This window comes from Oncorhynchus nerka, linkage group LG20 (genome assembly GCF_034236695.1).
Source record: "Oncorhynchus nerka isolate Pitt River linkage group LG20, Oner_Uvic_2.0, whole genome shotgun sequence".
Classification (NCBI taxonomy): Eukaryota; Metazoa; Chordata; class Actinopteri; order Salmoniformes; family Salmonidae; genus Oncorhynchus; species Oncorhynchus nerka.
Window position 1 is genome coordinate 29,959,533 of NC_088415.1, and position 15,067 is coordinate 29,974,599.

Sequence of the window (15,067 nt, forward strand, 5' to 3'; positions counted from 1 at the left end):
TTGCTTTTGGGAAATGTGCAAAGTCGGTGTTGACCAGCTGTAGCAACCGTAGCTGAACCATTTATTGTGAACACAGTTGTAGCTAACTGACACTGCAGGTTGTTTACCTCTGTGTTGTCTAGCTATGGGAGTTGCCGGCTTAAAACTCTTTCTGACAACTCACCTGTCAAGGCACAATCAGTTTTATAATAATTAATTAATTTGGAATGAATAGGATTTAGCTCAACAAAATTGAACTATGATTGATTGAATTATGATTATGTTTAAAACTGCATGCACAACTAAATCTTTCTCTCATGATGAAATGATCATGATACATGGTTTACAACAGCACAAGCTGAATTTGCTAACATGTGACAACTCCAGCCATGCCTCTCCAGTAAGGGCTGAATCATGATCTAGTCCTGATTCCTTGAACCCTCTCAGTGTATTGATTGTGGGAACAGCCTGTGCCAATTAGCCTAAGCCTCTTGGCAGAGGTAGTAGCACACATGCAGGGAAGTTACTGACCAACACTTTGCCAGGTCTCTGTGTGGCAATCAATATTTGTTTGCTTTTGACCTACTGTAAAGCACGTGCACAAGACAAAAGTACATTTTATGTATTTTATTTTACTTCACCTTTATTTAACCAGGTAGGCAAGTTGAGAACAAGTTCTCATTTACAATTGTGACCTGGCCAAGATAAAGCAAAGCAGTTTGACACATACAACAACATAGAGTTACACATGGAGTAAAACAAACATACAGTCAATAATACAGTAGAAAATAAGTCTATATACAATGTGAGCAAATGAGGTGAGATAATGGAGGTAAAGGCCAAAAAAAGGCCATGGTGGCGAAGTAAATACAAAATAGCAAGTAAAACACTGGAATGGTAGATTTGCAGTGGAAGAACTTGCAAATAAGAGAGAGAAATAATGGGGTGCAAAGAAGCAAAATAAATACAGTTGGGGGAGAGGTAGTTGTTTGGGCTAAATTATACATGGGCTATGTACAGGTGCAGTAATATGTGAGCTGCTCTGACAGCTGGTGCTTAAAGCTAGTGAGGGAGATAAGTGTTTCCAGTTTGAGATTTTTGTAATTCGTTCCAGTCATTGGCAGCAGAGAACTGGAAGGAGAGGCGGCCATCTTCTGACATAAAACCCAGTCTCTTCCATTCCTTATATTCTATGCTTCTGATCTATCAATTATTTAATCTCAATGTTCAAAGTTTATCCCGAATCCAACAATATGTTTAGGGAGTCTTCCAAATGCCTTTTGGTGAACACTAAACGGCCACTCTTCTGGCCACTCTTCCATAAAGACCAACTCTGTGGAGTGTACGGCTTAAAGTGGTCCTATGGACAGATACTCCAATCTCCGCTGTAGAGCTTTGCAGCTCCTTCAGGGTTATCTTTGGTCTCTTTGTTGCCTCTCTGATTAATGCCCTCCTTGCCTGGTCCATGAGTTTCGGTGGATGGCCCTCTCTTGGCAGGTTTGTTGTGGTGCCATATTATTTCCATTTTTTAATAATGGATTTAATGGTGCTCTGTGGGATGTTCAAAGTTTTGGATATTTTTTTATAACCCAACCCTGATCTGTACTTCTCCACAACTTTGTCCCTGACCTGTTTGGAGAGCTCCTTGGTCTTCATGTGCCGCTCGCTTGGTGGTGCCCCTTGCTTGGTGATGTTGCAGACTCTGGGGCCTTTCAGAACAGGCGTACATGTAGATCTTAGGGGCTTCATAGCAAAGGGGGTGAATACATATGCACGCACCATGTTTTCTGTGGGGTTTTTGTAACAAGTTTTTTTTTTTTCATTTCACTTCACCAATTTGGACTATTACACTATTACATGTCCATTACATGAAATCCAAATAAAAATCGATTTAAATTACAGGTTGCAGCACAACCAAATATGAAAAACGCCAAGGGGGATGAATACTTTTGCAAGGCACTGTACTCTTATATTCTCCACTCGTCAAAGCCAGAAGAGGACTGGCCACCCCTCAGAGCCTGGTTCCTCTCTAGATTTCTTTGCTGGGTTCCTGCCTTTCTAGGGAGTTATTCCTAGCCACCGTGCTTCTACATCTGCATTGCTTGCTGCTTTGGGGTTTTAGACTGGGTTTCTGTAAAAAGGGCTTTATAAATATATTTGATAGATTGAAATTTCATTTTATGTCCAACAATGAAAATTCAACAACAAAACAACTTGAGGCGCCAAATAAAACCACCCTCAGCAGTTGGGCCTAGTCTTATGCAAGGAGCATTTTTTTCTCTTACCCTGGATTTACGAGTTCCTGGGTGTGGGAGATAGAGATGGTATCCGATTTAACATTTGCTGAGGGCTTTGGAGGAATGACTGGTTTTACCTCTCAGTATTCGTAGGTCTCGTGAGCTCAGATTTCTGCCCAGTGCTGTCACTTTTAGCACTATAATTTCCTGTGTCTTCAACTGGAAATGAACATATTAGGTTTTACTGAAGAAGTGGAACTTAGGGGCATTCATTGTGAGCTACTTAGTGTGAACATTTTATTGAAGAAAAGATGAGCAATGGTAAGATAAAATATAACGAAATATCAAACTTTTAATTGGTTCAGTCAATGGTGTGGAGGAACAGGATTATGTTAACATTGACCTAGATGACACACACTATAATAAACTTAACAGAATAGCCTAGTTCCTCTTTGCGTTAGCCCTGAAACTACTGTAGGCAGCATGATCCAGATGTTTAGGATTCTTGTGCAATGTCAATTGAATAGTTACTTGAAGCCAGGAGAACTCTAGTTTATAGGGACTGGTTTGGGCTTCATATGTTTTGAATGAAACTAATATTACTACATTAGCCTACACTGGCACCAAGAGGCCTATTGCTTTATGTCAGTCAGCCCGTTGAGTTGCAGTTTCCGCTCTGTAAAATCCTTAAAGGAATGTGGTTTTATAAGAAAATACTACTACGCTGTGGTTTCTGCACCAACAAAAACATCAGCTCTAAGAGCACCACCACAAGCCCTTTTATTTTAGTTGACTGAGAACACATTCCAGCAACAACCTGGGGAATAGTTACAGGGGATGAATGTGCCAATTGTAAACTGGGGATGATTAGGTGACCTTATGAGGGCCAGGCTGGGAATTTAGCCAGGACACTGGGGTTAACACCACTACTCTTACAATAAGTGCCATGGGATTTTTCAGTGACCGCAAAGAGTCAGGACACCTGTTAACATCCCATCCGAAAGACAGCACCCTACACAGGGAAATGTCCCCAATCACTGCCCTGGGAAATTTTTTAAGACTAGAGGAAAGAGTGCCTCCTACTGGCCCTCCAACACCACTTCCAGCAGCATCTGGTCTCCCATCCAGGGACCAACCAGGACCAACCCTGCTTAGCTTCCAAAGCAAGCCAGCAGTGGGATGCAGGGTGGTATGCTCCTTTCAAGTTCCCTATAAACAAGTTTGGGAGCTAGCCAAAAGTGGTGTGTATGGAAACAAAGTGGTCATTGTGAAGGCGATTCCAGATATTGGCAGTATTAATATGATGACAAATGTATATTAGCCCACACATAGTGACTTTGTTTCTATATAAAAGCAATGTAGCCTAATAATGCAATATCATTCCATAAATCTTTCTCAAAGGAATCAATCAGATGACAATTAATTCAATACTTTCCCAGACAGGCTAATACCCATGTGTGTGGCACCTGATAGGACCTCAGAAGTTGAAGCCACTACTGTGTGCCAGTATTACAAATCAAATAATTTGAAATGAACGAGGGAAATACAGTATGCGTAGGCCTACATGTTATTATTAGTGTGTCGGCCATAATGAATGGTAGCGGAACTCGACAGTGAAACTGGACAGACATGCGTATCGGAGCATTGCTACGTAGACAGGTAAACACAGGTGCGCTTTTGACACGCGACGCAAAAATAGCATTGCCAACTACTCTAATCACAGTTTCGGATATAATTATGAGCAGATAAATAAGGTAAGTACTACTTTCGTTGATATTTCAAATAAATAGAAAGCCAACATCTGTGATGATATTTACATCGTAACTAAAACAGGTTACTGATACGTGTATACCCGGAAGCCAAAACATCTTCAAGATTGTCAACATTTCTGTTAATATATTATTTATTTCGATAGGATATTCGAGTCGATGAAATTAGTTTTACCCTCACCTCGACCGCACTTATGGTGATCTATTCAGACGGGTCTCTTTTTCATCGTTTACCGGTCGTAGCTGCTGAAGTGAGAGAGAGGGGAGAAGGGTCTTGTCTTTCCAAGGGAATAATATATCTGTTGTCAGATTACTTTTTCTGGTATAAACTGGTAATGATAATATCTAGGCTAGTGTTGGCTTATCAAATATCCTATTTTCGCTGTGTATAGACCTTAACATTGTGCAGGCAAGCACGAGTTGGATAGATTTAACTCATTTTAGGCTATCCACTGTAACTGTATAGTTTATTAACTGAATATTTGCCCCCCAAAAATGTCTGTTCTATAACCTGAATAAGTATTGTAACCCCTTGGTCTTCCTTGTTTTATTACAAAAGCTTTATTTTGAAAAATTGAGTTTGTTAACTTGTAGAACTAAATAGATCAACCCTACTGTATTTGAAACTAGGCATGGAACAACACCCTCTTATTTGTTTGAGTATCTAGGCCACATCAATCATATGCCCACCCGTGTCAATTAATGTGTAAATGAAGGATTACACCGATATATAAGAATTTTTCTATTAATACATTTTGTTTACATTCACCTACTTGAGCTGATTGAATGAAAAGTGGAATGGACCCCCTACACTGATTCCCAATTGGTTCATTCATTCATACTGCTAGTGTAATACATTTGCCTTTCTTTCATGTGAGCTGTGTGTGACATTGGTGACTTTTACAGCTTATGTGTGCCTTGTTAATGTTAACATAATGGGTGTGTACATGCAGTGCAGTGTTATGTTGTGTTTGCAGTGGCGTCACTTTGTTGACTGTGTCTGTTGACTAACCTCAAGCCTGTTCCACAGGTTGTCCGGAGGAGGAGCCACCGGGAGGGTTCTGCTCCCCTAGTCCAAGGAGAGAACCCCACTGCAAACCCGAAACACACATGGTAGGAGCCTTTAATTTTGTGCTGCAAGCTAAACAATGGGTTCCATATCAACTTGTCTGCAATGCAAAATGACAGCTGGAAATCAATGTGCTGCTTTTGAATGAATGACATCTAATCTGATTGCTCTCTCTGTCTGTGTGTCAGGATGTCCAGGGGTTCAGATGGGTGCGCTGGCGTGTCTGGCTGTGTCACATTGGGTCCGTGTTGTCCCTGGGTCTGTTGCTGGTGCTGTTTCGCTGGCGCCCTCGTCTAGGGGTCCTTGCTCGCTGCAACTCCTGTCCCCTGGCCTTCGCCAATATTCTGCTTCTGAGGGTAATGTCATTGTCATGATTCAGTGTTTTTTGGTAGTTTGGGAAGCAGCACTTGAGTTAATGGTTTTATTCTTGATCTTCTCTCAGGACAGTTTCGGACAGCAGTATGTCGTGGAGGTCCTCACAGAAGAGCTGGAGGAGGGCAGGTTAGATATACGTCTTTATCATCAGACCATCTGTTGTATGTTGACATGAAAGATTTTCCATATTATTAGCCATAATAGAATTGCTCTGTCAGTGCTACCATAAAAAAACACTGCCATTTTCAAATGTTCAGTGTTTGGATATTGGTCAGCTGGAATGCACTGACTCCTGTACAATGACTCCTGTATGTAGTTGAATCTGTTGCTCTGTAACAACTCATGTTGCTCGTCCTGACTTCTGATGTAGTGTTTCTCCTTGTGCTCTCGGTAGTTTGGAGTCGGCAGGGAGTGAGGCGGAGGACAGTTCAGACTGGAGAGATACTGTCCAGCTACACAAAGAGGAGGTAAGGAAGGGGTAGTAAAGTTGTATGAACAAAGTTGAATTGAATTAAATTGTATTGAAGGTGCAGCTAGAGAGCCAATGGCTAGAGAAGTCTGCAGCTTTTATGCATCCTGAATGGCTTTCAGGTACCGCTGCTGCATTACTACCTGTTTGAGGGGCTGCGCTACGTATGGATGGCCAGGAAGGGAGCCTTCTGTCGTGTTAGGTACTGTATGGGGGTGTAAACAGGTGTGGGCTAGAGTCAGTGGCAATTATTTATTTATATTTATATATATATACATTTTATGTTTATGTATGTGTGTGTATATATATATATATATATATATATATACATACATAAAATGTTGATGTAAAGACAGTTGCCTCTTCCTCCACAGTGTCCTCAATGAGGACTGGACATGTGCCGACATTTATCGTTTCCGGGAGGGCCTGAGTCGCCTAGAGCAGAACACCAGGTACACTGCTCCACATTATAGTATCACACCCTTTCCTCAAGGGTCCTCTCTTGGACCTAGCTCTTTTTGAAGGCTTACCTCAAACGCTCACGTCAAACATACTTTAATTTCCACACACTTCACCCCCCCCCTTGCTGCCTCATCCAGTGTCTGACTCCAGTTCTCTCCATCTTTCAGGAGGAAGGTCTATGGGACCAATCTCATCGATGTGCCTGTGAAGTCCTTCATGCGACTACTGATTGAGGAGGTTATTGGCTTGAACAACGATTGACGTTTTCTCATTGATTTACATGTACAGGACTAGATTTACTGACCATTTGCAGTGGTGCACTTGTTTATATTCATAAAGGAAATATACATTCACAAAAGCCGAATCATGAAACTTAGGCTTAAGGTCTCATTGTTGCACGTAAACTTTCATCTACCAACAGTTACATACAATAATACAGGTTTAAGGCCTGCTCACTCTGTACCCCTCTCTCTCTTTCTCCATCCATCCCTCTATTCTCCCTCCCTCCATCTCTGTAGGTGCTCAACCCATTCTACGTGTTCCAGGTGTTCAGCATTGCTTTGTGGCTGACTGATAGTTACTACTACTATGCTGCTTGCATCGTCATCATCTCCCTTATCTCCATATGTGTGTCTCTCTACGAGATCCGCAAGGTGAGTGACACCAGGAGGCTCCTCCCATGTCTTCTGTGGTCCCATGAAAGCTTTCAGATAAATGTACAAATAGGTATTTTTGAGATTGTTATGGTTCTGTTATAGTGGGTGATACATTATGCAACACTCCTTTTTATATTCATATTTTCCTATTGCCTGTTATAGGGCAGACTATCATCTAGCTGTCTACATGTTCACCACTGAATTGTCGATTCTGTGGTTCCACAGCAAAGCAACACAATCCGTAGCATGGCTCAGCAGATAACCAATGTTACCGTGCGCAGAAGCTCCGGGGGTGAGCTTTCCCTCCATTTTTGACTTCCACAGCCAGCGTACACATTTTAAGCAGATGTTATCGTGGGTTTAGCGAAATGCTTATGTTCCTATCTCCAACAGTGCAGTAATACCAAACAATACACGCAAATCCCCAAAACAAAAGTCTGCATCCTCTGCTGTAGTAGGAGCCAATTGATGCCCTGGCCCTGTCTTTCAGAGGAGGACAGTTTGAGCTCTGTGGAGCTGGTCCCGGGGGACTGTGTGCTGATCCCTCAGGAGGGGCTGCTGCTGCCCTGCGACGCTGCTCTGCTGGCCGGGGAGTGCATGGTCAACGAGAGTATGCTAACCGGTGAGGCCAAACAGAACTCGATCACAAAATGACTTCAGTCATGAACTACACTGAGGTCTGGCTGAAATGTGCATTAAGTTGAAACTTTCTCAACTCTCGTCACAAAATGTCTAGTTGAACTTGCCAATGATCAACTCGTTAAATGTCTCCTCCGTTGATTGTTGAACCTTTTGAAGCTCTTAGTAGTGAGCAATGTGAATCCATTGTAATAGCCACCTGCCTTACCTCTAGGTGAGAGTGTCCCTGTGATGAAGACCCCGCTGCCGGCTGCTGGGGGGCGTTACAGCCCTGAGACCCAGCGCAGACACACCCTCTTCTGCGGCACGCAGTGCATCCAGGCCAAAGGGGGCCGGCCAGGAAGGGGCGGGGCCATTGCCGTGGTCACAAGCACAGGTGAGACGGATACTTTTACACTACCAATATGAAAGGTCAAACAACAGACAATTAAATCATGCATATTGTGACGGCCCTGAATTTTTCTGAACCGTCTCAGTGCAGCTCCTTCCAATAGGGCACTTTCCCTTTAATTCCCAATTAAATAGCCAGCATCAGCTGCGCGAAAGTGGGGTTGTGATGGAGACGTGCATGAGGATGTGTTCAACCCTCAGTTCCGAAGCTTCGCTATTCCGTTTGTTTTGTTGCCGTTAAACGTGTGTTTTGTAGCCTAAGAGAGTTTACCCAGGATCGGATCCACTCTTTGGGTCCCTGGACTACACCTCTCCGTTCTTCGTGACCTTTCTCCGCTGGAGATCTATTGGCGGATTGGATTGTCTGACTGACCGACTGACAACCACCTTTTTGTATACGGTATTTCATTTGTTTGGATGTGATGTATACTGTGATTTATGTAGTTAGTTGTAGTTGAGAACTTAATTAAGAGTTGATACGCTTTAAAGTTCTGTGGTAAAATAATTGTTATATTGATTGTATGTTTAATACTGGGTTTACGCTACACGGAATAAACGGACAAACATTGCGTGACAAAAGTCACTTGAGTTCACTGAACTCCTTTACCGGGCTGGACTCTTTTTAGGCCCGAGGTACAGGACATTTCTGGAGGAACCAGAACTCATTGTGTTATATTATATGTGTGCGTAATCCTTGTTGTTGTTAATACAACCCACGCAAAAGAATAGTTGTTTTGGAAGTTCTTTCCAATGTTTTAAGGGTTTATGAAAAGTTTATTTCCATCCTAACTTTTACATGAGTCCTTTGTATTGGTGTAGACTTGACGGACCAGATGGGACTCATTCCCACCCAAACTAAAAGGAGAAACCAATGTTTTCTCTGGTAGGCACAACCTACCTGGCACCCCTATAAATAATAACCAAGTCAAAACCGTTACATAAAAAATGGCACCCCAGATGGGACAGCTCAACATTGAGAACTAACCAAAGCAAATATTTTTTGTGGAATTAAAACAATGGATTCACCCCAAGATAAGGTGCTCATCCATGTAATACCTGTCAATGGGAATACACAGGGCCATTCTGACCATCAAGCTGACAACACAAATCATAATGTGAATGGAGATAATGGAGTTGATTTGGGCCAGAGCCATGGGAATCTGAATGCTCGGTCTGAGCCACAGGCCACAGGAGGTCTAACCAGTTACTCACTTATTGACATGGATCTGTGTGGAAGTACTGAGCTAGTCCTCCCTCTGACACCCAACCTTCCTCCATTGTCTGGTTTATCTCCAGAGGTTGTAGTCTTACAACTTCAAGGTGACATCCTTGATATTCGTCGGACTCAACAACATCTCCAAACTCTTATCCACCATAAATTCAAATGTCTGAGGGAAGAGCAACAACAGAGTGCCATGGAATTCAGAAACTCACTGAGCACTCTAACCCACACGCTGACAGAGCTCAGTGAGAGTGGAAGACGGGAAATGACTGGTGCCATGGACAGGCAGTTTGACTACCAACGAAACCAACTCACTGCCACTCTCCAATGGCGCCTGCAACATCACCACACTGAGGTCCTCAAGGACGTTAATTCAGTTTTTTCTCCCATGGTTAACACTGTAGACCACTTGCAGACAGAGCTCTCTAATTGTGTTAAAATGTTGGATGACGTGTCTGTGGACATGGCCTCCATTAGGCACAACTCCTTACACAGAGTTTCCCTGGTGTCCACTTCAGTTCAGACCACTGAGGGCCAAGCTGGCACCTCTGAACAGCCAAGACCAAGCCATGCTGCAGCCACCCCTTGCAGGATGCAATCCACCATGCATCCTGGTGTTCATTTTCATTGTCCGATAACGCCCTCCCCCTCTACTTCCTCAATCCCTCCTAGCTCGTTTGTTCATGGTGATTTGAGTAGACGTCATGTGGGGGCGATGCCCATTAAATTGCAATTTCCCACCTTTGGGAAAAAAGATGACAGTCCTGATCCGCTAATGTATCTAGAAAGATGTCGTGACTTTCTTGCACTCAATCCCCTGGCTGACGAAGAACTCCTTGCCACATTGAGGAATGTGTTGCATGGGACAGCTCGAGACTGGTGGGATGTGGCACGTCTCACCACTACCTCCTGGGCTGACTTTGAGGCCAAGTTTTCCTCTGCATTTCGATCTGAGGACTACACAGATGAATTGGCAGACAGAGTCAGAAATCGAGTACAAGGAGAGAAAGAGAGTATCCGTGACTTTGCATACGGTTACCACTCCCTGTGCAGAAGGTGGAAACCTGGCATTGAGGAGGAAGAGGTCATTAAATTGATCTTGAAGAACATCAACCCACTACTAGCCAGTCAACTCCGAGAACGAGTCACCACTGTCGATGGACTGGTTCGCTTGGGACATCAGTTTGAGAAGGACAGAGAATGCCAACAGCAATATGACCAGAGAAAGAAACAGACACCCAAGACAGACTATCAACAACAGCCAGAGTCTCCAGCCAAGACCCCTCTCATGTTTTGTTGGAGATGTAGCCAAAAGGGACATTCTTCAGCTACATGTCCAAGACCGTATCAAGTAAACCCTTCCAGAAACCACAAATCACAACAGGCCAACACACCTAACTCTCTTCGCAGCAATGACCATCCTTCTCTGGGTGCTTTAACCAGAGCTGAAACCCCAAGAGTCACTGCCTACGCCCCCACATCGACATCCCCTTCCTTTCAGTTCATACCGCACCAACTGGTGTTACCCCTGTCCATAGGCCCATGGACAGGAAGAGCCATCTTGGATACCGGGTCATCCTACACACTGCTCAATGAGAAACTGTGGAAGGAGGTTAACGGTCCACAATACAACTTGAAGCCGTGGACAGAAGGTCCACTCTATCTGGCTGATGGTGAGGCTAGACAACCACTTGGATGGAGTGAGGTAGAGTTCCGCCTGTGTAACCGCTCCTATATGATTCCTTCTGTTATCCTACAAACCAGGAACCTTGCTTTTCCTGTCGTGTTGGGAATTGATTTCATGTACTTCAGTGGTGTCCAGATTGATATCGCACACAATTGCTACTGGTTTCCATACAATCCGAGCGAGAAGCATTTCTTCCAATCAGAAGCTATGAAGTTACATGATTGGGGTTCAAATGTGGCAGTCTTCTCTGCCATTGCTCCGGTATCACTAACCCTCGATAATCCTTCTGACGATCTCCTTTTACAGGCTGTGAGAAGAGCTCAGCTGGAACAGCCAGAGGAGTTAAGGCTGTTGGAACAGCTGCAGAATAATGCTGATGTATGTACTTCAAAGCTGGGACGCACCAGGCTCCTGAAGCACAAAATATTCCTTACACAGGAAATGCCGATCAAGCAAAAGCCATATCGTTTGTCCCCAGCGAAGCTAATCATCCAAAAGGGACTCATTAATGATATGTTAACACAAGATATAATAGAACGTTCCTCCTCTCCCTGGGCTGCTCCTGTTGTCCTCATCCCAAAAAAGACTGGTGGTCTTAGATTTTGTGTGGACTATAGGAAGACCAACAATGTTTCCCAGACTGATGCCTATCCTCTTCCCACCATCCACGAGATCCTGGAGTCATTGTCTGGCGCTGTTGTGTTCACTACCCTTGACCTCAATAGTGGTTATTGGCAGGTTGAGATGGACCAGGAAAGCAAGGACAAGACTGCTTTTGTCTGTGCTGAGGGCTTGTTTTCCTTTAAGGTGATGCCCTTTGGATTAAAGAATGCCCCTGCCACTTTCCAAAGACTCATGGAGATTGCGTTAGGTGAGCTCAAAGGGAAGATCTGTTTCGTCTACCTGGACGATATAATTATCTACTCTCAGAACAGAGAAAGACACTTTCAAGATCTTCAAGCAGTGTTGGACAAGCTAAGAGAAGCTGGTCTGACCTTAAATATGAAGAAGAGCAACTTCTGCCAAACCTCCCTGAAGTTCCTTGGCCATATTGTGTCTTTCGACGGCATTCATGTGGATCCTGAAAAGACAAAGGCTGTACAAGACTTCCCTGTGCCAACCACACTCAAGGCCCTTCAACGGTTCCTTGGTATGGCTGGATGGTACCATCGGTTTGTGTCGAACTTCTCCCAGGTGGCAGAACCCCTCAACGCGTTGAAGCGAAAAGGAGCGAAATTCCAATGGACGGCAGAGTGCCAGACTTCCTTCGAAACCCTGAAACGACATCTCGTCACACCTCCCATTTTAGGTCATCCCAACTTTGATTGCCCTTTTGTTGTTTACACTGATGCAAGTGATGTTGGACTTGGTGCTGTCCTAGTCCAACAGACTGGACTTGGCACTGAAGAAGTGCTAGCGTTCGCCAGTCGGACATTGAATGGAGCAGAACGGAACTACTCCACAACCGAGCAAGAGTGCCTTGCAGTTGTCTGGGCTTTGGAAAAGTGGAGGTACTACTTGGAGGAAGACACTTCACTGTGGTCACTGACCATTCCTCCCTTGTGTGGGTGTTCAAGACCAACAAACCAAGCACCAGACTCATAAGATGGGCTCTACGGTTGCAAGAGTTCACATTTGCAGTAGAATACAGGAAAGGAAAATACAACACTGTTCCAGATGCCTTGTCCAGAGCTCCTGCTTGTGATAACGGTGTCCCTCATCTTACATGTGCTACTGTCCTGTCAAGCAGTCGAGACTCGCCCAAAACGGACTTTCCCATCTCTGATGAGGCCATATGGAAAGCCCAACAGGATGATCCAGAAGTACAGGCTTTGTACCAGACTATCCTGGAAGATGGAGAAAAGATGGTCAATCCTACCACAAAGCTGACCATCATTGAAGATAAAGTCTACCGAGTCGTACAACTACCTCACAGAACACTCTACCAAATGTACATACCGGAAACTCTACGCCTACAACTGCTTCAACATTTCCATGAAGACCCATTAGCTGGTCATTTGGGCAGGTTCAAAACCTACAAGCGGTTGCAAGCGTTACTCTACTGGCCACATCTGAGCATGGATGTGAAGTCACACATCCAAAATTGTCAGGTTTGTCAAATGTACAAACCAGAAGGTAGAAAGCCTGCTGGCAAGTTGCAGCAAACGGTGGTTACCCGACCTTGGGAAATGTTAGGAGTGGATTTGATGGGTCCATTTCCTAGAAGCTCCAATCAGAATGTGTACATGCTTGTTTTTGTTGATTATTATTCAAAGTGGGTGGAGCTCTTTTCCCTGCGTCAGGCCACAGCAAGGACCGTCTCTAACATCCTTACGAAAGAGATCCTGACTCGCTGGGGAGTGCCTGATTATATCCTGTCTGATCGAGGTTCCCAATTTGTCTCTGATCTCTTTGAGGAGACCTGCCAAAGATGGAACCTGAGACAGAAGTTGACCACGGCCTATCACCCACAGACCAATCTCACTGAGAGAGTAAATCGAACCTTGAAGACAATGATTGCTTCCTATGTAGGGACCCAGCACAAACACTGGGACAAGCACCTTCACGAGTTTCGATTTGCCCTGAATTCTGCTGTGCAAGAGTCCACTGGAGTCACACCTGCAGAGCTGAACCTAAGTCGTCCTCTCCGAGGACCCTTGGATATGGTGCTACAGCCCCAGCAGCTTACTCCAGACGCTGCTTGCTATGACCAGGTAGTCCATCTCCATGACTTGAGAGCTCTTGTCTCAAAGAACATGATCCAGGCTCGACTCAAGCAGAAGAGAAATTATGATAAGAACAGACGAGACATGCAGTTCCAGCTTCGTGATCGGGTGTGGCTTCGCTCTCATCCTTACTCGAAAGCTGAACAATTCTTCTCGGCCAAGCTCGCTCCTAAATGGCAAGGACCATATAGGATTGTGGAGCAGATGGGCCCTTTGAACTACCGAGTGGTGAAAGAGGACACAGGTGAAGATATGCGCGTTGTTCATGTCTCACGCCTTAAGGCCTGTTACCCCTCGGCTGAGGAATTGGAAGCGATTGAGCGCCGCAAGGTCCTGGATATCTTTGAAGAGGAAAGTGAGGAGACTTTTCTCGGATTCCCAGACCCAGAAGTCTCGCACCTTAAGGCCTGTGACCCCTCAGCTGAGGAGCGTGAGCTCCAAAAAGTAATGAATATTTTTGTAGAGGAAAGTGATGAGACCTTTCTCGGTTTCCCCGACCAAGATGTTCCTTCCAGGGCAATGGTCGGCTTTTTCCAGGGGAGGGGGTGTGTGACGGCCCTGAATTTTTCTGAACCGTCTCAGTGCAGCTCCTTCCAATAGGGCACTTTCCCTTTAATTCCCAATTAAATAGCCAGCATCAGCTGCGCGAAAGTGGGGTTGTGATGGAGACGTGCATGAGGATGTGTTCAACCCTCAGTTCCGAAGCTTCGCTATTCCGTTTGTTTTGTTGCCGTTAAACGTGTGTTTTGTAGCCTAAGAGAGTTTACCCAGGATCGGATCCACTCTTTGGGTCCCTGGACTACACCTCTCCGTTCTTCGTGGCCTTTCTCCGCTGGAGATCTATTGGCGGATTGGATTGTCTGACTGACCGACTGACTACCACCTTTTTGTATACGGTATTTCATTTGTTTGGATGTGATGTATACTGTGATTTATGTAGTTAGTTGTAGTTGATGACTTAATTAAGAGTTGATACGCTTTAAAGTTCTGTGGTAAAATAATTGTTATATTGATTGTATGTTTAATACTGGGTTTACGCTACACGGAATGAACGGACAAACATTGCGTGACAAAAGTCACTTGAGTTCACTGAACTCCTTTACCGGGCTGGACTCTTTTTAGGCCCGAGGTACAGGACATTTCTGGAGGAACCAGAAATCATTGTGTTATATTATATGTGTGCGTAATCATTGTTGTTGTTAATACAACCCACTCAAAAGAATAGTTGTTTTGGAAGTTCTTTCCAATGTTTTAAGGGTTTATGAAAAGTTTATTTCCATCCTGACTTTTACATGAGTCCTTTGTATTGGTGTAGACTTGACGGACCAGATGGGACTCATTCCCACCCAAACTAAAAGGAGAAACCAATGTTTTCTCTGGTAGGCAC

At 44.3% G+C, this 15,067-nt stretch overlaps 1 protein-coding gene across 3 annotated transcripts in view; it reads left to right on the top strand.

Moving 5' to 3' along the window:
* The window catches only part of atp13a2 (ATPase cation transporting 13A2), a 45,601-nt gene that overhangs the window by 862 nt on the left and 29,672 nt on the right, over positions 1–15,067 (top strand). For 2 of the 3 annotated variants that reach the window (XM_029621985.2, XM_029621987.2), the window contains exons 2-12: positions 5,016–5,098; positions 5,243–5,410; positions 5,497–5,555; positions 5,824–5,896; positions 6,021–6,100; positions 6,273–6,350; positions 6,528–6,597; positions 6,879–7,013; positions 7,242–7,308; positions 7,507–7,638; positions 7,870–8,031. In XM_029621985.2, the coding sequence (XP_029477845.2) occupies positions 5,016–5,098; positions 5,243–5,410; positions 5,497–5,555; positions 5,824–5,896; positions 6,021–6,100; positions 6,273–6,350; positions 6,528–6,597; positions 6,879–7,013; positions 7,242–7,308; positions 7,507–7,638; positions 7,870–8,031 (1,107 nt within the window). Of the gene's footprint in view, positions 1–3,861; positions 3,971–5,015; positions 5,099–5,242; positions 5,411–5,496; positions 5,556–5,823; positions 5,897–6,020; positions 6,101–6,272; positions 6,351–6,527; positions 6,598–6,878; positions 7,014–7,241; positions 7,309–7,506; positions 7,639–7,869; positions 8,032–15,067 lie in introns of those variants that run through there. The other variant, XM_029621986.2, reaches the window with a different exon arrangement.